This window comes from Gymnoscopelus braueri (genome assembly GCF_963280865.1).
Source record: "Gymnoscopelus braueri genome assembly, chromosome: 9".
Taxonomy (NCBI): Eukaryota; Metazoa; Chordata; class Actinopteri; order Myctophiformes; family Myctophidae; genus Gymnoscopelus; species Gymnoscopelus braueri.
In genome coordinates, this window is record NC_137610.1 from 47,191,825 (window position 1) to 47,217,191 (window position 25,367).

At 40.5% G+C, this 25,367-nt stretch overlaps 1 protein-coding gene across 1 annotated transcript in view; it reads right to left on the reverse strand.

Moving 5' to 3' along the window:
* Positions 1-6,506: 6,506 nt before the first annotated feature.
* Positions 6,507-25,367, reverse strand: part of LOC308092684 (chemokine-like protein TAFA-5) — a gene marked incomplete at its 5' end in the record, with an annotated part of 197,866 nt that continues 179,005 nt past the window's right edge. Inside the window, 2 exons of the mRNA XM_080438752.1 lie at positions 6,507-6,613; positions 9,481-9,608. Of these exons, the coding sequence (XP_080294878.1) occupies positions 6,599-6,613; positions 9,481-9,608 (143 nt within the window). The 3' untranslated portion in view covers positions 6,507-6,598. The remainder of the gene's footprint in view (positions 6,614-9,480; positions 9,609-25,367) is intronic.

Genomic DNA, 25,367 nt, shown 5'->3' on the forward strand with positions numbered 1-25,367 from the left:
AAAATAATTTAAAGACACATAATTTAAAGACCCAGCACAAATCCGCCACTAGAGAGCAGCACATGACAGCTTGATCAGGTCGTTGGGTCTCTCTCACCCTTCTTGATAGATTAGACAGGGAAAAACATGAAAACGGATGTGACGTAGTCCCAGATTGTTTTGATCGGCCAAAATTACGATGTGATACACGACGGCGATGACTGATCGTCACCCAGACCATAGATTATAGAAGAGAACCTGTCCGTTTGTCCGTTATACCGTGTGAAAAAACGTTTGTTTACCTATTTTGGACGAAAATGACCGGGGGAAAAAAAATCAAAAACCGGAAACGGAATCCAGGTCATGAAACCGGATGCAGATGTCCGTGAAGTAAGTGGAACTCGAAAATAACATTGAATATTAAGCAGCATAGCGCAATCAGAGATGATGATTAAACAATGAACGCGCGTCCAGCGCGTCGAACGCGTCGACGGCCAACTGGACAAAGTAGCACTTGACGCGTTATCGCGTCGTCCGCAGTCAAAGAGTTAAGCAGAGGTGGAGATCGGCTCCATTTATTAAACCAACGGGAAATATTGTTTATCCACTAGCTCCCTAGATGCACACAGTCCCTCTCTGGTCTGAATGAGGATATTGATTTTATATGTTTTCTCTAGGCTATTGTGTAGTTAGTTATACTGTATTATGTGTTTTGTCCCTTTAGATATTGTTTTGAATTAGGCCACATTATCATAGTGTTTTGTTATTTGCTACAATTTTGTCTTATATTTGTATGTATTTTTCTTTCTCATGTTAACACATTTGGTGCCAGAGGTTTTTTAAAACGGGGTACATCTAGTGCTGGCATTTTTACCGTTTACGCTGCGCTGCTTAGGGCTGTAGAAGCCACGACGAGGAAGCGGATGTAAACAAAGGCTGCGTGCACGACGGTGGCGGGTCCCGACTATTGCCTGGAACAATAATATTTCTAACTTGCAGAGTGATCGCCCATCGAAAACGGCTCGTTTCCACCACGTTAAAAAAGATATGGAGATATGAAGCTTTTTCTCAAGGAGTTAAAATGGGAGCGGACGGGAGGTCGTTTTTTTTGGCACTGATCCACATCCGTCCTCTCCTTTTTTCAAGCTCCGTGAATCATTCCAAAGTTACGTTAGAGCGCCCATGTGGAAAAATAAATAAAAGAATCTCCTCCCGGAGATTCCCGGTTTTGGCACCCAATGTGTTAATACAGCCACACACAAATCAAAGGTAAAAAAAACAGCAGAGGGCGCTGTTTTTCCTTTTTTTTGACGATGGGTTCCCACGATTGTGTTCGTATAGACTCTCGACAAAGCCGGATGATGCGCCTTTTAACTTTTTAACAAAGAAAATAGTTGTAATCTTTTTTCCCCCATACACCCCCTTTAATTTAACTGTAAGTACAAGATCCACAGTTATTATTATTTTTTCTTCTTTTTTTTCCACACGCTGTCTAATTTGTCTGAAAGCCGGCGGTGGGCACGATTACACATACACCATTTGTGTGTTTGATCGCATTCCGCATTCACAGATCCCCTGCAAGAACCGAGATTCTTGGCTAATGAATGGCAGGAGATATGATTGCCACGCTGCAAGGCAAATTAAATCAAGGGGAGTTACAGCACGGGCCACGAGACAGAGTGGGCGTTCTGACACACAACGGATACGTGTTTACAGCCGAGCGGAATCTCTGTTCATTAAAAACTCGGGTCAAGCGGCAACATGGATCAGTGGAGAGAAATTTATGGAAATTTCGCTGTGAAAATCGAGTTTACAAGCGTGTGCACAGAAAAAAGAGGAACAACGCTCGCGCGTTAATATCTAATGAGTTTTTGCGTGGGTTTTTGAAACACAAGAACAAACTTGTGAGCATGTGAATGCTCTTAATGTTCACTGCCAACTGTACTGTTGTCTATAAATATTGATGGAGGCGGGCTTTTAAAATTACATTGTGGTTGTTATACGGTTCCTTTATTGTTTAATAAAAGATGAGAACTTCTGTGCGTCTCTGTCTTGACAACACCTTCCCTCTCACTACACTGAGCATCCATAGTTAAGTATATACAGTACAAGACCATACATGTCAGCCCTAAAACAAGATAACGTCGGTCACAAGGATTCACTAATCATTAAGGCAGTGGTGGAAAAAGTACTCAAATGTTTTACTTCAATACTGCAATGTAGAAATACTCTGTTACAAGTAAAAGTCCGGAATTAAAAATGTACTTGATTAAAAGTACAAAAGTATTGGTATCAAAATATACGTAATATTTCACAATTTTTTCAAATGTATAACATTTATGAAAATAGCAGATCTGCAAGCTTTGTGACCTTGTAGATCGGCTACTTTCAAATGGCCTAAATGGATATAGGGCTGAAGTGGGTAATGTAGGTTTTGTAATAATAATCCAAATCTACAAAGTGACTTGTAACTAAAGTTTTCAAATAATTGCAGTGGAAGTACAATATTCGTCTCTGAGATGTAGTGGAGTAGATGTAAAAGTACTGAAAATTGGAAATACTCCAGTTAAGTAAAATACACCTCAAAATTGTACTCAAGTACAGTACTTGAGTAAATGTTATTTTACACCACTGTTCACTAATCATTACTAGGTCATATGAACCTCTCTTAGATGCATACCATTCTGCAAAAATATCATATCCCATGACAGCAAAAAGTCTACTGCCTACACAACCTCACACCATAATTAATTGGGGTATTTGTGCTAATGGAGGGTAGACTGCACAGAATGTAGAAATAAATGAGCAGAATATATTACAGTATATACATTCCAGGCGAGATGTGCTACTGAGAGTGGCTAACCAGAAGTATCGGAAGAACCGGCCAAGGAAGTCACGTTGATGCTTTAGATTTTTGAGTGGTGCCAGCCACTCCTACACTTGACCGTGTGTGTGGGTCCGTCCGTCCGTCCGTCCGTCCGTTTGAGCACGGCCTCAACAGCTGCAGCTGATTGCAACAAAAGGATGCAACCAGTTACACTAATTCAAAGGCACCACTCTCTTCACACTGGGTGTGATCTTTTGTTACATTCCCAAGTCCCGCCCTATAGACACACTCTCATTAGGCGTTAGGCTTTTTTTCCCCCGGAGATGAGAAAAGGGCCGGAAACGAGGCTAATATCCTTGTATTCGAGGTGTGATATGGTTATGATGAGAGCATGCATTTTAACAGGGGAGGGACCATTGGGAATTTCACCTCAAAACACGAGTAAACTGAGAAAGTAGCCTATATTTTTGAAATAATTAGAGCACAGTGCAATTTAGTTTTCTGGAAATCCGCGGTAATTATAAAAAAAAAAAGAAAAAAGAAAAAGACATGATTACCGCACAAGAGCATTGTATGCTAATGATCATTGTACACTACATGTGTACGCTACAGTAGTGGTTCCCAAGCTGTGTGTTGGGACCCCCAGGGGCGTCCCCAAATTATTTTGTGGGGTCCCCAGATGATTAGCTTAATCCATTAAGACCTGGAACGCAGGTGAAAAATCATGAACATTTTGTGCAAATCTTTGAATATGTATATTTTTAAAGCAACATTTTTTAACTAAAATCTTTGCTTCTGGGGGTCCCTGGAACAAAATATTCTGAGATAGGGGTCCGCGGCCAAAAGCATATCATTTTGGGGGTCCTTGACATGAAAAATTTTGAGAACCACTGATATAGAAACATACGTTTTTCAGAAAACTGTGCATTTAGAAGACATTAGTAAGAATCGGCCTCAGGTCTTAATGGGTTAATGTGCAACATTGTTTTCTTCCTCAACAGTAAACTAAAGAATTGTGTACATGGTATCTGCACCTTTATAAATTCACAATTGAATGACTTTTAAGACCTTTTTTAATACCAAATTGACCAGATTGTCAAATATTGCATAACAAAAGAGGCAAACATAGTGAGGCGTTGTGAGTTTAATAGTTTGGCTATTTTGACAATAAGTGTCTGCGGAACCGAGTCAAACTAGATGTAATGCCTACAATTCCAAGGGCTTGTCAGGCTGGGGGGTTCCCCAGTTCAAATGTGATTATTAAAAGTTTATTCTGAAAAGTTTGGGAACTCTTGCACTATCCAGTATAAGACTATAATCAGACACAAAGGTTGAAACACTACAATGTGTGCTAGTGATACAGTTCAGAGTCAGTGTGCAAAACAACAAAAGCTCCGAAGAGGGAAAAGTCACTGATTAGAACATTACTGGGGCTTTGGTGATGGTTATGTAACAGTGCCCCACTAGGGCATGCATGGCAAAGGGGGCTGAAATTATGGAGTCAAATGTATTCCAAACACAACATCTAAATTCATGAGTTTCTGTGTAGTCAGCTGAGGTGAAGGCTTAACTTTGCCAGTCTATTTGTGCTTCCGACTGGCATAAAGCATGTTAGTTTATCCCCGGCTAAAGCCATGTTATTAAAATAGCCATAGTGTCCCTTTTAACAGAAAAGAAATGCATGGGTAGGCCTACATGTGCTTATGGTCATTTTATGGTTACACAATCCCTTCAATTATCTCCTGTTCCATAAAGTTCAATGTGTATTGATTACAGCATTGGTTCTCAAAGTGGGGTCCGGGGACCCCCAGGGGTCCTTGAGGGAGTTCCAGGCGGTCCCCAGCTAAATGATGGATAGTTAGGAACCAAATGGACCCTTATGGGTCTGTAACTCTGAGAGTGTACAAATGGAACACTCTCAGAGTTAAATTAACATTGATTTTACGATATAAATTGGGGTCCGAGAGATAGAAATGCCATTAAATGGGGGTCCGTAGCCCTAATGCACGTCAAACTGGGGGTCCTTGAAATTAAAATGGTTGAGAATCACTGCTAGAGCCGTAAAAATCTTCTCTCATGGGGGTCCCTGGCATATCTTTTCAAATGGGAGTCCGTGGGGCTAATAAGTGTCAATTTGGGGGTCCTTGACATGAGAAGGTTTGAGAACCACTGGATTACAGTACATATTCCTATAATTACATCATATCGTCTGTCTTGGGTGGAAACCTCCAAAACTGTCCACTGTCCAAAACTGTTACTTTTTCAGGATTCAAATTCAAAAATTGCAAAAGTTAGAAAATGGAGATAAGAGGTTTCTTTCCCGACAAAAACGATATATTGACAGAACAGAGTGAATGAAAAAAAAAGAGGTTTGGGTCAAACATCTCTCTGAGACAACGCAGAGAGAAGTGATCCGACATGGATAGAAGGATACTGCAGCTTGTCCGTCTATAAAACAAGCCTCCAGCTGGATACTAACCCGTTCAAACCTGTGTAACCACTTTATCCATATGTTATACTTTGGCTATAAAAACAATAACAGATATACAAGCTCATAGCGTGGCACTCGCCGAGCTTGTAGATCTGCAATGTTTTGAAAAATCTTGAACATTTGGTGCAAATATTTGAATACATATATTTGGGAAAATTTGTAAGTCAAATCTTTGTTTCTGGTGGGGGTCCCTGGAACAGAATTGTTAGAGATGGGGGCCAAATGTATATCATTTTGGATGGTCCTTGACATCACCACTGATATTAAAGCAACATAATGTTTTTCAGAAAACCGATTTAGAAGACATTTGAATCCCCCAGAAGCAAAGATTTGAGTTACAAATGTTTGCTTTAAAAATATATATATTTTCAAAGATTTGCAAAAAAAATCCACGATGTAATTAACACAAAATATTGCAGATCTAAAAGCTCATTATGAGCTTGTAGATCTGCTATTTTTGAATAGCCAAAGAAATCTAAAAATGACACAGATTCTTTCCCGGTCTAAATGGGCTAAATGGGATTCTCAGGCCGACAGGACTACTTTCTACTTGTAGGAAATGTCTGGAAACGGCTAAATGAACTCTGGGTTGACAGCTTTTATTATTCAGTGTGAAGACTGACTGCTCAGCCAGACTACGCCGAGCGTATAAAGGCAGAGAGAGAGAATATAAAGATATCTATCAGTTTTATATAGCAAGGACACAAGGAAGGGAGGGAGGACAGAGGAAGAGAGGGGAGAGAAAGAGGAAACATGAAGGAAGGCAGAAAGAATGAAGGACAACACTGCCTCACTCCCCAAAAGGCATATTGTGACTTAGTGACCAAACATCAACATGTGACGTGAAGGGGAGGGGCAAATAAGGCATTATGTTGACTTTCGTGGCCACTTAGAATCATATATTCCCCCCCCCCCCCCGCCCCCTCCTTCATGTCACATGTTGACGTTTGGTCAAAATTGTCCCAAAAAGTATAAAAAAATATGACCTTTCTTTTAGACAGCGTTGGGAAGGAATTAAGGAAGGGAGGAAAGAAAGAAAGGATGGAAGAAAGGACAGAAGAAGAAGGAAGAACAGAGGGGTAGAAGGAAGGAAGGAAGGAAGGAAGGAAGGAAGGAAGGAAGGAAGGAAGGAAGGAAGGAAGGAAGGAAGGAAGGAAGGAAGGAAGGAAGGCAGGCCAAAAGGTATAAAGGATAGAAGGAAGCATAAATACCGTAGGTTTGGGGATCTCCTAACCTCGGGACAATGCAGAGGAATAGCAGCCAAACAGGTAGATGGGATGGAGCCAGGGTTTGCTGGAGCGCTAGTCTTGGGTAGTCTGTGGGTTACACATTACACATTACACGCGCTTGTATTAATATACTTGCGAGGACTACAACATTTTAGGACGCCCATTTTCTGGATGCAATTTTAAACCGTAATCTTTTTTCAACCATAAAAACTATTATTCTTGTGAGGACCAGGAAAATGGTACTCACAACGTGTATTTCTCATTCTACTATACCTGTGGGGACATTTTGGTCCTCACAATTTTACACACACCCACACACACACACCCACACACCCACACCCACACACACACACACACACACACACACACACACACACACACACACACACCTAAGGAAGTGTGCACATTTAGTTGCAGTCGTTTGGATTGCTTAATATGTTTCCCATTATGTAGCCTCTCTCCAGAGATAACCTGTATACCGTATAGCTGTGCCACAGGCGGGCTTACTAAGCCATGCATAATGATTAAATTGCATCTAAGGATCAGTTAGTGTGTAGGGCTTGACGTATGTTGCACTGCATGGGTCTTCAACAGAGGCTCCAGTACCCCTATGGGTTCCTCAGAGTTACTGCAGGGGGGGGGCCCTTTTTGTTTATTTAATTATTATTTCTTTACATTAACCACTTGAACCCTAGCATACATATTCCAGGGGGGGTGGGGGGGGGGCATTCGGCAAAAAATAACAGATCAACAAGCTCACAACGCGCCGTGCTGCGCAGCATTATGAGCTTGTAGATGGGCTTTTGTCGACAAATTCACATTTGGTGTCGAGAGAAAATAGAGTAGATCAATTACAGAGCCAAAAAGCTCACGTTTTGAATGGTTCAATGTCTGAAAATACACATTAACATGAATCCAACATAATTGAAAAGATGTAAACAAACAAAACTAAAAAGAAAAGAAAAAAACATTATTTTTGCTCAACACTGATGATAGTGCTGTCAAACAAACAGTGTAGTAGGGGTCCCTGCTTCATATCTCTCTCTCTCGGCTAAGGGGTCTTTGGCCTGAAAACATTTTGAAGACCCCTGGTACACTGTATAAAGTCAACTCCAAAACAAGTTCTTTGTGCAGGCGAGTGCACTTAATTGGCAAAGACATACAATTATTATTTTAAGTTGAACATCAAAGACAAGCAGCAAATCTGGGGGAACAGCATATCTCTTGATGACTCATAATCAGGCTAGAACATTTTAATCAGTTCCAAAGTGGCCACACTTAGAATGTAAATTTAACCCATTAAGACCGGGAAAGCATAATGTGTCATTTTAGATTTCTTTGGCTATTCAAAAATAGCATATAAGCTCACAGCGTGTCACTTTGTGTCGCGCTATGAGCTAGTCTTTTTTTGCGCAAAAAAAAAAATCTGCGGCCAAATACATATACTTTTGGGGGTCCTTGACATGAAAAGTTTTAGCACCACTGATATAGCAACATATTAAGGTTTTTCAGTAAACTGTTAGGATTTAGAAGACATCCTTAGAAGCCTCGGGTCTTGTGTCACGCTGTGTGTTGCACTTATAGGCCAGGTGCTGGGGGCAAAAATTACTATTTGTGTTTGTAAATTTTGACCCCATGGCTGCGTCCAAGTTTCCATACTGATATACTATTTAGTGTGCCAAATGAATGCCCTACTTAGACGTGCAAGATTGTCACGCTAAAGTAGCAAACAATAGCAGATGCATAGTAGAGTTTTGTGAGCTTGTTGATCTGCAATCTTTAGCATTTTCAAAACAATTTGAAAGTCAAAATGAAAGTGTTTATGTCTGTCAGTGTTTATTTTTGATTTATATATTGAACCGATGAAATGTATTAACAAGTATTAATTATGTTTTATTTTATTTTATTGTTTAATGTGTTATGATTTGTATGTACTCTATGGACCCCCTGTGTGTCTGGAATAGAGTTTGAATTGAATTAAATTGAAGAGCTTGTGACTAAATACTACATTGGATCCATTGGGACACATGCAGGTTATTGTTTTTGCATTATGAGTACGTTTCCTTTTGGTATTTTAAGTACATGTTGATGCCAAAACTTTTGTACGTTTAGTTAGTTTACTTATAAGTACATTTTTTATACCGAAAGTTGAATTGTTACAGAGGTTTCTTTTTTTACTTGTGGTGTGATACTTTTACAAGTAAAAAAATAAAAATAATAATAGAGTACTTCTTCCATCACTGCTATGGAAGGAAGGTGTGGATGGATGGGCGGGGAAAGGAAAGGATAGAAGTAAAGATGGAAGGAAGGTCAGAAGGAAGAGGAGAAAGGACACAAGAGGATAATGATTTCTTTGACAGACTCACTTCTAAGTCTATATAGCCCGCTCTCTGGTGTGTTTTTAGTGAATAATGTGGCATGTGGAAAGAAACGGTGAATAATTAAATATCATATCAGCTGGGCAATTTGCCAAAATGACTCCATCCTCATAATCAAACTTATGAAGACGGTTTATTACTGAGACTTCAAGTTATGCTCCATTATGAATTCTGTTTCCATGACAGTAATAATTTTTGTGAGAGGAGATTTAAGTTTTTTTTTATTAAATGACTCATCTCGGATTGAAACAAAAACTGATCTTGGCATCAATTTCCTTTTGTCTGGGCCGCCCGTATTGCATCAGATACACTTACAATGACTGTCAGAAATGTAAATGAACAAACAAGACAGATTTAACAACTTAAACCCTCAGGGCTCTGTACTCTGTACCTTTTCTCTTTTTGCACTACATTAGATATCTTCGCTGAAGATAGCAGATCTACAAGCTCGGCTAAAGTTTCCCACAGAGATACTGTATACCAATTATAAGAACAGTGGGTGCGTGGTCCTTTCACATTAACATCAGCTATTGTTCTGTGAGCAGCGTTTAACCCCAGGGTTTTGTCTCTTCTCACCGTGGTTGTTTTGACCCGACCTCCTGGCTGCGTGCAGGTCCAGCCCGACTGGTTGACCAGAAGGTCACAGCCTTCATCTTCCAAACACGGCATCATCTCACACCACTGCCGGCTCCGCACGATACGAGCTGCAGAGAGGAGGAGAGGAGAGGAGAGGAGAGGAGGAGAGAAAACATCATAATCCAAAATCTCCGTATTGTGCCATGCATAATCAATCACCCTACAAATAAACGGGCATATATTTTTTGCTTCAATAGAATATCCAATACGCTAGGCCGCGTCCAGACCCCGGCCTCTAGTTAAAACCCCAACCCAGACGCCAGAGCGTCCTCCTCGGCTCCGGGGGGGGGGGGCGGGGACGGGACCACGAGGAGCCACAAGACCGGGTTAGCCGTGTTAGCTTAGCGGTTTAGCTTCACCCCCATCACCCCATTTCCACCACTGCGTGTTAAGGATGGGAAAAGAAAAGACAAACAGAAGAGAGGGAGAAAAAAAAGGAGCCATTTTCCAACTTTTTCCGAGGGTAGGGAGGGAGCGTTCATATATATATATATATATATATATATATATATATCATATCATCATGTCCGATTATGAGGTTTATTGCTCATTACTTGTAAAGCCCCGGTCTTACTGGTATGGAGTTCAGAGACCAGATGAAATGATGAGATGATGAGAGGGTTAAATATAGCATGACTTCCTCTGGTGGCTCATTCCACATGAGCTGCAGCTTAATAAGCAACGCCGGTGGTTATATGACTGATCACTATGATAAGTATGTAATACTGTAGGTGTGTGTGTGCGTGTGTGCGTGTGTGTGCGTGTGTGTGTGTGTGTGTTTCTCACACATCAAGCCAGAAATAGACGTTGAGAGAACCATTTTTTGGGTCCTCACAAGAAATAATCTTGTTTTATGGTTGAAAAATATTTATAAAACTCACAGACACACTTAACAACTTTGCAGTGGTGGGTGGAAGAAGTACTCAGATATTGTATTGTACTTAAGTAAAAGTGTCATTACCACAATATAAAAATACAAGTAAAAGGCCTGTGTTCAAAATGTTACTTGAGTAAAAGTACAAAAAGTATTGGTATCAAAATGTACTTAAAGTGCCAAAAGTAAAAGTACTAAAATGTTAGAAAATATCAGATCTTGAAGCTTGTAGATCAGCTATTTTCAAATAGCATACAGTAGGTATAAAAGAGGTAAAGTGGTTATTTTCAAATAGCATAGGTATAAAAGAGGTAAAGTGGTTATTTTCAAATAGCATAGGTATAAAAGAGGTAAAGTGGTTAATGTATGTTTTATAATGTAATATATTTATATCTGCAAAGTAACTAGTAACTAAAGTGTTCAAATAATTGTAGTGGAGTAAAAGTACTGAAAATTGGAAATACTCCGGTAAAGTAAAAGTACCTCAAAATTGTACTTAAGTACAGCACTTGAGTAAATGTACTTAGTTACTTTAGTCCACTGCTGAAAAGTAACAGTTTTCCCCACATTTTTTGACAGAGACGATATATAACCCAAGCAGGTTCTGCCAGAACTTCATTGATTTACTCTTTTGACAAGTGGCTGGATGTAAAAAAAATAAAATAAATGTCATTAGCCTTTATTCAGAGAATTAAGGATTCGGGTACAAAATAGCACAACATCATACCGATCACAGGCACACACACACACACACACAAAACAAATATATTAGTAATTATTATAGATATTATAATGTTGTTGAACTACAAAGAGCTCTCTCTCCTATTAAAGTAGTTCCTGTTTACTGTATAAACTCAATCATACATGCAGATCTATTTATAAAGAAATAGGACATTCCGCACAATCGCATTTGCATATCATGGGCAAACCCAATTGGCCCACAGAGAGAGAGAGAGAGAGAGAGAGAGAGAGAGAGAGAGAGAGAGAGAGAGAGAGAGAGAGAGAGAGAGAGAGAGAGAGAGAGAGAGAGAGAGAGAGAGAGAGAGAGAAAAGCGAAAAGAAGGAACCAAGGGAGAGTCAGCGAAGAGAGAAAGAAGAAAGAGAGGTAAAAAGGAGGGAGGAAGAAAGCGAGGGAATATGAGGAGGGGGAGAAGGAAGGGGTCTCATGTTTAGGGTCCGGGGGGAAATTATAATTGAGTGAGAAAATAGCTAATAACAAACAAACAAAAAATATCCGTGCAAGCTAAGCACACGGCGGATGGAACACCGGCGGAGAGGAGAGGAGAGGAGAGCTGAGGAGAGGAGAGGAGAGGAGAGGAGAGGAGAGGAGAGGAGAGGAGAGGAGAGGAGAGGAGAGGAGAGGAGAGAGCCAAGGGCGATGCCGTTGAATTCAGCTCAGCTGCATGTGATGTCAAGGAAGAACACTCAATTACTGCCGCGCGCGCGCGCACACACACACGCACACACGCACACACACACGCACACGCACACGCACACGCACACACACACGCACACACACACACGCACACACACACACACACGCACACAGAGGCCGGCACACACCGCACAAACAAATCAATTCCTAGCAGCTCAATTAGGCTACAGTAGATTTTCCTGCCGCAAAAAAAAAAGAAAAGCAGAGATAAGACGCCAGGCGCTCCCTGATTGCAGAGTGAACAACACTGAGGAGGAACCGCCCACCAAGCAGGTCCACCATCACCACCATGCCGTTCTCTTGGCAGGAGATTGTAACTTTGATATTATATCGTTGTTGCTGTCGAGGCAGAAACCTCTTATCTCTGTATTTTAAGTTTGTGTGTTTTTTTGGTAAATTAACGCCCTACTACTTGATCATGCTACAGCGTCACACAAAAGCAGTGGTGTAAACTTACTAAGTACATTTACTCAAGTATTGTACTTAAGCACAATTTTGAGGTATTTGTTTTTACCTTACTGGAGTATTTTCAATTTTCAGTACTTTTACTTCTACTCCACTACATCTCAGAGGCAAATTATACTTTTACTCCACTACAATTATTTGAAAACTTTAGTTACTTTTCAGATATACATTATATCATAAAGCATACATTAACCACTTCAGCCCTATTTTATTCTTAGGCTATTTGAAAATAGGCGACCTACAAGCTCACAACGCGTCGCACAGCTTGTAGATCTGCTATTTTCAAACATTTTAGTACTTTTACTTTTGGTATATTTTGAACACAGGCCTTTTACTTGTAACAGAGTATTTTTATATTGTGGTATTGCTACTTTTACTTAAGTAAAGTATGTGAGTACCTCTTCCATCACTGCACAAAAGCATGAAAAGTAGCAGATCTACAAGCTCGAAAGCAAGCTCGAGCTTGTAGATCTGCTACTTTTCATGCTTTTGAGAGAGAGAGAGAGAGAGAGAGAGAGAGAGAGAGGGAGGGAGGGACGTGCAAGGCGCCACTAATGTATTCAGGAAAACGAACGCGAAGCAAACATCTGTAAGCAATTAGCGGTTGCGCGGTAATCTCATCAAAGAATGCCGCGGGTCACCGCTGGCAATATTAACAAGCGAAATGGAAAAAAAAAACACACAACAGGTACTATCTACATGAGAATGAAATCAAATATTGTTTAATGTTCAACACGGAAAAAATATGCTGCTAATGTTCTTTATTAACGTCAGATGGAGAGTCATTGTAAGAATCCTCCCCATGTTGCAACGCACTGATTATTGAGCTTTACTTTTGTGCTTTTGAAGACAGGGGTCTTCAATGTTTTTCAGCCTAAGGACCCCTTAGCTGAGAGAGAGATGAAGCAGGGACACCCCACTACATACTGTATACATTTCTGTTGCAGATTAAACTTTTCCATAGATTTCACAGATAGTTGGATTCACGTTAATGTGTATTTTCAGATTTTTCGAACCCTCAATATTTAGTCAACTTGACCGTTGGCTCTGTACTTGGTTCTGCTCTTTCCAAATATCCAATGTATATAGTGTTATATAGTGTCTGGTGCAACGCTCAGGTCCTGGACCTGGTGAGATGAAGGAGGAGCCTGGCCAGGAGGCCATCCACAGAGCCTAGTCCCTCCAAGTGCCAGAGCCTCTCCTCTCCCCCAGTCCCGGCAGAGTAGTTCCGGAGAAGCGGACTGATCGAGGAGCCCTGTCTTTCCCTAAGAGGCGAGGGTGTATGTTGCTGCTAGACCCGAAACACCCGATGACCCCAGGCTAGAACACTGATGATGCGTCCCAGGTGCATCCATGTGATGTTTTTCTTCAATATAGTGGTTAAACTAATCTATATTACAGACATCTATAATACAGACAGAGAGACAGACAGAGAGACAGACAGACAGACAGACAGACAGACAGACAGACAGACAGACAGACAGACAGACAGACAGACAGACAGACATCAGAAGCTATACAGTGAATTGGTCTTCATGGGTAACTAGCCTCATGGGTAACTAGCCGGTTGAGAGCCGGTCGAGATAAACCACTTGTGAGTTACAATAACTGAAACTCGAATGAATAATAATAAGAACTAAATATCATGAATAATATATAAGGAGTGACAGCGGCAGCCAGCCGAGAGGGGGCTAGAGGGAGGATTAACGCACCGGGAGAGAGAGGCGGACATTTTAAAACGTTTCTAACCATTAGATCTGTCAACCTCAGCAGGAATCCCCCTCCATTCAGCGCCGCTTCTCAATCAACTTCAATAATATCTCGCCGCGTCAATCTATTTGAAAATGAACAATTCCCTCAGGGGGGATTTTAAAGCTAGAGTGTGGCTGACACATTATGGAGGCTTGAAACCGGACCGAATGATTTCTACGATTTCCAAAGGCTTTCAGATCGCTCGGCGCTAAATTACAATTTGCGTCGCTAGCGTGCGGGGTTCCTCGGGAAGATAAAGAAAATGAAAGAGGCTAGACGGGTACATTTACCGTACCAGGTAATGTGTGCTCTGCTCTCCCTTTGCCTGCTGTGGGGGGAAATAAGAAACCGGTAATCTGATTGTGATTGCCCCGTTAGCCCTCAATTATCAATCCCGATTGTCAATTGGAACAACACAGGGGGGACCATGTCTCCCACTTAGTCACCAGTACCTAATTAAATCCTTACATCTCCTCCATATACCTTTATCAAGATGGGTTTTGGTCAGACTGGGAGCGAGAGAGAGAGCGAGAGAGAGAGCGAGAGAGAGAGAGAGCGGTTACAGGAGAGTATAACAATGTGTTTTGATGATGCGGAGAAAATGAGTCAATATGCAGGTGAGTGTAAAAGAGATTGAGAGTGCGTGCGTGCGTGCGTGCGTGCGTGCGTGCGTGCGTGCGTGCGTGCGTGCGTGCGTGCGTGCGTGCGTGCGTTTGAGAGAGAGACAGTGAGAGACAGAGAGAGACCACCAGACAGAGACTGCAAGACATAGAGACACAGAGACAGTGGTGTAAAGCGACTAAGTACATTTACTCAATTACTGTACTTAAGTACAATTTTGAGGTATTTTTACTTTACTGGAGTATTTCAAATTTTCAGTACTTTTACTTCTACTCCACTACTTCTCAGAGGCAAATATTATACTTTTACTCCGCTACAATTATTTGAAAACTTTGTAGATTTTGATTATTATTACAAAACATACATTACCCATTTCAGTCCTATATACATTTCGGGCATTTAAAATTAGCCGATCTACAAGCTCAGCGACGCATTGCAGTATTGATACTTTTACTTAAGTAAAGAATGTGAGTACTTTTTCCACCACTGGACATAGAGACAGAGAGACAGAGAGGAGACCACAGTATACTATGCAGAAAGAGAACGTGACGTCACACCATTGAAAGTAAATAGCTGAAAACCTCTCAAGATGGCGCCACCTGTCCCCATTGAACTCCATCGAACGGTTCCTCAAGCTATATGCTGCACTGTCTGTATGTAATTACAGCACATGTACATGTGTGTGTGTGCGTGCGTGTGTGTGTGTGTGTGTGTGTGTGTGTGTGTGTGTGTGTGTGTGTGTGTGTGTGTGTGTGTGTGTGTGTGTGTGTGTGTGTGTGTGTGTGTGTGTGTGTGTGTGTGTGTGTGTGTGCCTGTGCCTGTGCCATGCAGTATAATCATGTATGGCTATACCTTTGGGCATGCAGGGCTTTTTCCACATTTCCCATGAATAGAATGCATTAGTGTTCGTTCCACAAACACCCCCTCTCTCTCTCTCTCTCTCTCTCTCTCTCTCTCTCTCTCTCTCTCTCTCTCTCTCTCTCTCTCTCTCTCTCTCTCTCTCTCTCTCTCTCTCTCTCTCTCTCTCTCTCTCTCTCCCCCCCTCCCTCCCTCCCTCTCCCCCAGGAGAAGCTCTTTACATAATAATTCTAATCAATGCTCTGTGCTGTTCTACTGTCTGTGCCATTAGCCCAGCACACACTAACACTACAGCGGCTGACAGCCTGTCTGGCACACATTAAAGCCTGTAGTCTTATAGAGCAGGGGGTCTTCAACAGGGGGTCCGGGGCCCAGTATAGTGGAAAGTAACTAAGCACATTTACTCAATACTGTACTTAAAGGTAGGGTAAGTGATATTTTTTGGTTAAAACAAAAAGTATTTTGTTAAAAGGTTAAAACACTATATTCTGATAGTAATCATTGCTATAGAGTGTTTTTTCAGTGACAGATGTCTCCCTGTCTCTCCAGATCTTTAATAAACAGAAAATACATGTTCCGGTAGGTGTCAAAATCTCAGCCAATCAGGAGAAAGCACCCATTTTTAAGCTTCATTTGTATAGTGTTCCATTTCCAATTTTGCATGCTCATTTCTTAGTGTAATCACTTCCAATTTCACTTGTTTAATCTATATCCTGATTGAGATCTCTGTCCTGGTTGGATAAAATGGGAAATGAAACTGAAACTGAAACGAAAATGCATTTTCTGTTTAATAAAGAGGCGGAGAGACAAGGAGACTCCTTTTACTGAACAAACACTCTATAGCAATGAGTACTATCAGAATATAGAGCTATTTAACACTTATTTTAACCAAAGCAAATCACTTACCCTACCTTTAAGTACAATTTTGAGGTAATTGTTCTTTACTTGAGTATTTCCAATTTCCAATACTTTTACTTGTACTCCACTACATCTCAGAGGCATTTTTTTTAACTTTTACTCCACTACAATTATTTGAAATCTTTAGTTACTAGTTACTTTGTAGATTTTGATTATTATTACAAAACAAGTATTAACCACTTCAGCTCTATATACATTTCAGCCATTTGAAAATTAGCCGATCTACAAGCTTGTAGATCTGCTATTTTCAAAAGATTTGTATACATTTGAAAACTTGAAATGGGACATTCGGCACTATGAGTACTTCATTTTGGTACTTTAAGTACATTTTGATGCCAACACTTTTGCACTTTTACTCAAGTACATTTTCTATTCCGGATTTTTTTGTTGTAACAAAGTACTTCTTCATTGCAGTATTGATACTTTTACTTAAGTAAAACATTTGACTACTTTTTCCACCACTATATTAAAGCCTGTATATAGTCTCAACAGGGGGTCCGGGACCCCTAGGTGGTCCTCAAGAGTTACTACAGGGAGGCTTTCGCTAGAAAGGGTTAAAACCTCCATACCTCCGTCAGAAATTCCCCATGTCCAGGTCATAATCTAACCATGGGTTCCAGTAGTGCTGCCTGGCTGTAGTGTGTAAACTGGTTGAGGCAAGTCTCCAAAGCCTGCAGCATGCCTTCAGAGAGAAAGCATGTAGGGAGGGCCCTGCTGTATTTATTCTGTGCTGTATATGCAATAATGAAGGTCAATAAAGCAAAGTAGGGAGAGAGGGAATGAAAATACCATATTCCTCAAAGTAATGCAATTCTTGAAGTACATACGTGTGTGTGTGTGTGTGTGTGTGTGCGCGCGTGTGTGTGTGTGTGTGTGTGTGTGTGTGTGTGTGTGTGTGTGTGTGTGTGTGTGTGTGTGTGCGTGTGCGTGTGCGTGTGCGTGCGTGTGCGTGCGCGTGGGATTGCAAAAGACAAATGTAAACACATTGGCTACTGTTCTATATCAACTATCAGCTTTTCTATCTGGAGAAGATGATGTTATCCTTGAATATCCTTGAAAAATACAACAACAACGTTCTCATCTCTCACATTCTATAAAAGTCATCAATGTGTTATCTTTTTACCTCTGTAAGCATGTCCATCCGATCCAGTTGTATCTGGTTTGAGCATAATGCAACCTTTTTTCTGATCAGTGTTTGGATTTATTACATTATGCACTTCTTGTGCAGAACCAAATGAAATAATTCAAGTGTGTGTTTGTGTGTGTGTGTGTGTGTGCATGTGTGTGTGTGCGCGCGCACACACACGCTTGTGCGTAAATGCGATGACATGGAGATCTCAGCAGAAAAAGACGAGACATCGGCAATGCGTTTGCATCCAGCAGCGGAGTATACTGGCAGGGGTCAGTCTTTGCCAAAAAAACAGCCGATCTACAAGCTAATGCTGAGCTTGTAGTAACTCTGAGGACCCCCTTTAGGGGCCCCGGACCCCCTGTTGAAGACCCCTACTGTAACAGTATGTGTGTGAAGCAGCACAATCAGCTACACTATCAACAGCTGGCCTTATAGATTTCCCTTAATGCAGTGCAACAGCGGATCACTGGCAGCACAGAAAGGCCTTCTGGGTTGTTAATCTAGCAGAAGACAGCCTGGGGAGAACAAGCTGACCACCACACTGCCTTTCCACTTCTGACATGCGGCATGATAACTGCATCATGATTTTTCTTTTTTTTTTCTTCCTCTACACCAAATTTCTTTGCCAAATATAGCCAATCTACAAGCTCACAATGTGTGTGTGCGTGTGCATGTGTGTGTGTGCGTGTTCATTTTCGTGTGTGTTCGTGTGTGTTCGTGTGTGTTCGTGTGTGTGTGTGTGTGTGTGTGTGTGTTCGTGTGTGTGCGTGCGCGTGTGTGCGCGCGTGCGTGCGTGCGTGTAGATCAAAAATTTGTGGTAATGGTTACATTTTTATAATAAATATAAATATATCAAACAGGTCAGACGTTGACATTTTCCCCCAAAAGAAAATGCATGTATTTGATTCAGTCTGACCAGAGGCAAGGGATATAAACCATATATCCCCACCGGACATACACATGAACAGGGGAGTACAGTGCTATGTAGGCTATATGCAACCGAGTGCACAGAATTAACTGCTTTACAAATATTGCTTTGCACCCTTCGCTGCACAAATCCGCTACAACTGTGTCGAGGCTTAAAAATACATCTTTTAACACCTGTCTTACCCAGACTCTGCACGCACCAAAAAAAATTAGAAAAAAACACTGCCTCCAGCCTTTTTCCAGCCTACTCCATCTTTCAGCTGTCTCCAAGGCGTAAAAATCTGTCTTTTAATGCGTCTCCTAACCTTCACCTCTCCCTTTTAAGCAAAGTGGATGTACTGTTAAGAGATTCACTCAGTCCGTGTTACCTGAAGAGACCTGCTGAATTTTCTCTTCTCTATCTGCCCCACGCCCCCCCCTTTTTTTTGTGTGGCATATTATTCAGATTTCAGCGCTGGGTGTGTCCGTCCAACTACATGTGACACATGTTATAGATGTGTTTTTTTTTTGTCTGCAACGGCAGCCATATCTATTTTTGTTTAAATACTTTATTAGTCAGAAATCGTACACGACAAAGAGTTAGACATCTAGGCTAAAAGGATATAACACAAAAAAAAGTCTTGTTTCCATTGTGGTCCCATACATCAAGTGGTTCTCAACCAGTGGTCCAGGGACCACCAGTGGTCCTTGGGGGGGGGGGGGGGGGGGGTACCAGGTGGTCGGTCCCCAGTGAAATGAGTTAACATAGCGTCACAATCATTTTAACCACTTAGCTTTGGCTATTGAAAAAATAGCAGATATACAAGCTCATAGCGCGACACCGAGTGCCGCGCTATAAGCTTGTAGATCTGCTATTTTTGAAAAATCGTGAAAATATCTTTCAATATATTATTATTATATTGAAAGATATGCACACATTTTCACGATTTCAACATTTTAAAGCGATTTGTTTTAACTCAAATCTTCGCTTCTGGGGGTCCCTGGCACTAAACATTTTCAGATGGGGGTCCGCGGCCAAATGATATCAATTTAGGGGTCCTTGGCATGAAAAAGGTTGAAAACCACTGCCATACATGTATTTAAACATTTTCAACCTGGCATCTCTATTTTGGACATGTGAACATTTTCAAACACCCCCCCCCCCCCCCGTGTCCCTATTTTTAGCCATTTAGTCATTATAGGTGAAAATGTTCAAAGGCTGTACATTTCTTTTCAAAGATAGCAGATCTACAGGCTATGTACTTGTAGAACTATTTTTTAAAATACAATTATGCATGTATTTACTTGTTCATTGTATAATTATAGTTAAGTGTTCTTTCTTCAATCAATTGAAAAGTTAATGGTGTTTATTATGTATTGTGTTGCTTGCTTATTAGTTAAATGTTCCCAAATAGTTAAACAAAAAAAAGTTGTTTTCTTTTGTTTTACAAAACGTCTGTAATTAGTTGTTTATTGCAGCCATAGTCAGCACTGTGTTTCCTGCCATCTTATTGTCAACAACAACAATTTGGAAATATGCAAATTATCCTTCCCTGTTAACCTCATCCAAGGTCGAGCTACAATCATGGTGTGTCACTCATTAGTGCCGAGTATCTGAACGCCTTTGAAACTGTAGAACTAAGTTAGTCAGATTCACAACAATATACATTATAGGCCTAAGCTAGAAACCTACAGCTCTAAACATTCCTTTCGGCGAATTGTTTATTTAGAATAGATTGCTGCAGTGAGGTTTCTTTTTTTTTTTTACTGAAGTTGAACAAAAATGTCTGAAAGAAAGATTTTGCTGAGGTAGTCATTGGTTCTCCTGACCTTTTGCACACTCTCTCTCTCTCTCTCTCTCTCTCTCTCTCTCTCTCTCTCTACACCATACAGTATGCTGATCTGATACAGGAGTTCTATAACTATCATGAAATATGCTGACGGTCTGCGCTACTGTCAACGATTCAATGGATCTATTATCATCAATCTATAATTCATCATTTAATAATTACTCTACCTACTTGCACATGAGCAACACATAAATAAAGGACAAATGTGCTCAGCCTTCTATGTGATTAAAAATGTTTTTTTTCCTTCCCATCGCCATTATCGTAGCTGTCGGGTGGAAACCTCATAATGTCCAAAACCTTATTTTCTTTATTAATATTTAAAAAACATTGTGAAAATAGCCAATCTACTATTCTACTATTTTATGCTGGCTCCACCTTTGCTGATACTGTAACTAAAACTTTAACAGAAACTCTTATTTATCTTAGTTAGTGTGTTTCTCCATCCTATACTCTCAGCCCCGAACCCTGTACAGTTCTTTTAAAACATTAGCATTCATTACCCAAGGTCAAAGCTAATAACGGCAGAGCCAAAGACCCTTTTAAGTGAACTCAGTGCATCTTCATTTGCCGTCTAGCCTTTGATAGCGAAGTCCCCTTGATTGGGTCATTGAGGAGAAAAAAAAAGAAAAAACCCTCAGAAGATCCCCTTGTTCTAATTCAAACATATCTACAGTCTTCATTGGCACAGAAAGCAATATCATTAGGAAAGATCCATAGGTACCTTCTATCGACCGAGAGTTACGTTTTGAAGCAATAATATTTTTGTTCTTTGAACGAGGCCAGAGAGATCGAGCTTTGCGGAGATGGAGGCGTGCTTTGTGTTTCTGCTTGCGCGCAGTTATTCACCTAATTAACTGTGCTCTCTATCTTCCTCAGTCCAGTGGTGCGAGCCACTTCCCCCTCTCTCTCTCTCTCTCTCTCTCTCTCTCTCTCCCCCCCCCCCCCCCCATCCACATCACATGGACTGATACTGTACCGTTTCATGTTGGAGATGAGGGGTAAAAAACTGGTTTTCCTCATAATTAGTTATGTTTTTTTCCTTCTTAATTAGGTTATTCTACTTATTTGGCATCCTTGATCAATGTCCGATGCTCTGGCGCTATTTCTCTTGTTTACTTTTTCAGGAGTTTGATAAATAGGCTAATACTCAGAGTTAGACCATACTGGTGTGGAAACATGATTCTACAATATATATATATATATATATATATATATATATATATATATATATATATATATATATATATGGCCATGCACGATTCTGCCTTGATGCAGTGACGTGACATAATCGAGTATAGCCTATTTTAGCTGATCTATTTTTTTTTGTAATTCAAAGGCACAGTATGTAATGTTGCCCTGTGTTTACATAACAAAATAATAAATACATTTTTAACCCCTATATACCCTCTATACCAGCAGTTCTCAGCCACTGGAGTGTGTTTCTGCAGGTAAACACAACCACCACACTGTATTAAAATGTAGACATTTCCCCCCCAAAATCATAGATTTTCCAGAAACTTTCGATAGATATCAATATAGTGAAAACAGCAGATCTACAAGCTCACAACGTGTCGCATCGCGACACGTTGTGAGCTTGTAGATCGGCTATTTTCACTAGGTTTGAAATAGGGCTTAAGTGGTTAATTCATAATGCACTTTTTCCCCTTCCTAGAAATGTAGTGGGAGTATTTGTCTTTGAAAACGCAGTGGCATGAAAGGCATAAGTATCAAATAAACAAAACCAAATAACTGCAAGTAAACTATACTCAAAGTACTAGTACTCAAGTAAATGTACTTCATTACTGTCCACCGGCTGTTAGTAAGTGTGGTTTTCATTGCGAGTCGTGCGGTAGAGACGCTGATCTTCACGGCACAGTGAGCCTTCACAAATCAACCGACGCCCGCGTTCCCTCGGCAACGTGACGAACAGTGTCGGTCAGTGGCTTTCGGCGCCCAGAATTACAATTGCCATCAGCGTCTCTCTCTCTCTCTCAGGGACGATGGTGACGATAAAATGAACTTGTGTTCTGAAGAGTAACTGAGTTTTCCAAGAATGAACTCGTTGCAAAAAATATATATTTCACTTTGGTGCTTTCTGTTATTCATGTGACTGAATGGTGTGCGCGTGATGTTATGGAACCAAAAATGTCCCTTCCACGTCCGGGAACGCATCTGTGTCATTTTGGATTTATTTGGCTGTTAAAAGAAATTGCAGATATACAAGCTAATGAGCTTGTAGAACTCGAATCGTTACCTCTGGGGATTCTACAAATGTCTTCTAAATACATTTTTTTTAAAGTGATAATATCAGTGGTTCTCAAACTTTTTTCATGTCAAGGACCACCCACAATTACATGTATTTGTCCGCGGACGCCCCCATCTCAAAATATTTTCTTCCAGGGACCCCCAGAAGCAAAGATTTGATTTGAAAATGTGTTGTGTTTTCTTTTTGTTAAAATAACACCCTACTTGATCATTCGACAGCGTCACACAACAGTAGCAGAACCAAGCTTTGCAAGTTTTGCAACCCGTTTTGAGCTTGTCGATCTGCTACTTTGGCTATTTATTTTATTATAATCCTGAAAAGCTTTGAACATAATGAGGTTTCCACCCAACAGAGACAATATCTGTTGCTATTCTATTGCTGAACCTCACATATACATATGTATCTGTTACTGTATCTGCTGCTATTTTAACCTCACATATACATACATCTGCTACAATATCTGCTGCTATTTTAAAGTCATGTAACACTGTATGTCTGCTACGTTCTCGGCTGCTATTTTAGCTGCCTCATTCCATTGCTATTTCTTCTACGCATGCACCTTATGCATACATGTACTGTGGGTATATATTTGACTCTACTCCTATCAGGAGAATTTGGAAATAGCTGACCTGCTTTCCTTGTTATTTAACACATTGGGTGCCAGAGGTTTATTAAAATATTATACGTTGAGTGCCAGCATTTCTTCCATCCACTTGCGTTATACATTTCGTGCTGTGAGAAGCCCCAACGAGGAAGTGCATGTAAACAAAGCGTGCGTGCGAGACGGCGGAGGGTCCCGACTAACGCCTGGAACAATAATATTTCCAACGCGACCCTCCATTGCAGCGTGATCGCCGATCGAAAACGGCTCGTTTCCACCACATTAAAAAGAAATGGAGATATTAAGCTTTTAATCAAGGAGATAACATTGAAAACGCCGACCGGAAGGATTTTTTACATGGAGCCAGATCCAGCCTCTTCTTCTCAGAAACTCCTTGGGTGATGTCAAAGTTTCGTTTTAGCGCCCCACGTGGCCCACATGTATAAAAATAGAATTGGGTCAAAAACGGTCCGGACCGTTTTCGGCACTTCTCGTTTGGACCCTCAAAAACGGTCCGGACCGTTTTTGGCATTCAATGTGTTAAAAGGATCCCTGGCTAATAAGCCAAATATGCCTTGATATATTATAATTGCCCTCTGTAACTAAAATAAAACATGTAAAATACCTGAAATATTTTATTTTATTTTAGAAACAGTTCATCTTTTACTCAAGAGGGGCAATGCCTGTCGCAAGTTGATGATGTCATTTGTCCATGTGTGGTCTAGCCCTATGGAATTTATGGAATGCATGTGCAAATAAAAACATATTTAAAATATTGATTTTAATAATATTGCTCATATTAACCTTAGGAAATATTAAGTTGTTTTTGGGCGGTGTAGCCGCCCCTATAAGTGGGGTTGGGACACCTCATTAGTACATCTTTTGCTGCACTGTGATTGGCCAATATTAGTACACCCCTAGCATTATTACAACCCTAGCTGTACTGTGATTGGCGGACTCTATTGGCTGACTTTATTCAGCACTGTGATTGGCTAGTGAGACACATGATGAAAGTATTATTACTATATTACTATAAATAGGACCATGCACTTAATTTTTTTTTTTTTTTTTTTAAGTGAGATTCCATCACCGTGATGACCTCTACATTAGTACACCCCTAGTTATACTATGGGTGTATGTGTCACGTGCTGTGATTGGCTAGTGAGACACATGATGAAATTAATATAAAACCACTTCGATGTAACACTCGTATATATAACTTAGATGTTGTCCATTTTGTCTGATCATCCTTGAGATGGTTCTACACCTTCATTGGAATCCATCTGTGTTTAATTATATTGATTGGACTTGATTGGGAAAGGCACACACCTGTCTATATAAGACAGTATATCTCATAGTGCATGTCAGAGCAAATGAGAATCATGAGATCGAAGGAACTGCCAGAAGAGCTCAAAGACAGAATTGTGGCAAGACCAAGGTTGACCAAGGTTACAAAAGAACCTCCGCTGCACTTAAGATTTCTAAGAACACAGTGGCCAACATAATCCGTTTGGCTAAACTGCGCAATGGGGGGAGAGGAGTCTTGGTGAGAGAGGTAAAGAAGAACCCAAAGATCGCTATGGCTGAAATGAGAAAAGAACAAACCGATTTTGAGAACAAAATAGAAAATGATAGACTTTTTGAGCACAGAAAGATGCAACAAAAGAGGGGACCAAAGAAAATACAGCAAAATGAAGAAAGTCTTCTTTCAATGAAAAAGAAGAGAGAAGACAGAGCTAGAGAAAACCGAGAGCAAAAGGAACTTAACCATAAGAAAAGAAGAGCTGAAATAACACATGAACAGACACAAGATGAGGACCAAAAGATGTAAGAAAATATTACTATGGTCAGATCAAAGCAAAAAGGACTTACACAACAAGAGAGGCTACGAAACTTCAAAAGCACTGTCAAATAATGCAAATCTATGATTATAGATTGTAATCTCTTTGCACTTTTCACAGTAGCAATCATTTGCCCTTTCTGTAATCTTTGTCTTACATTTTGGACAACGCCCACTTCACACTGGGTGTGATTTTTTATCTTCAAATGCATACCATCAATTCCATTGGGCTAGACCACACATGGGCAAATGAGTCATGACATCATCAACTTGTGACGGGCAATATTTAAGGTGGTTTTAATTTAACAT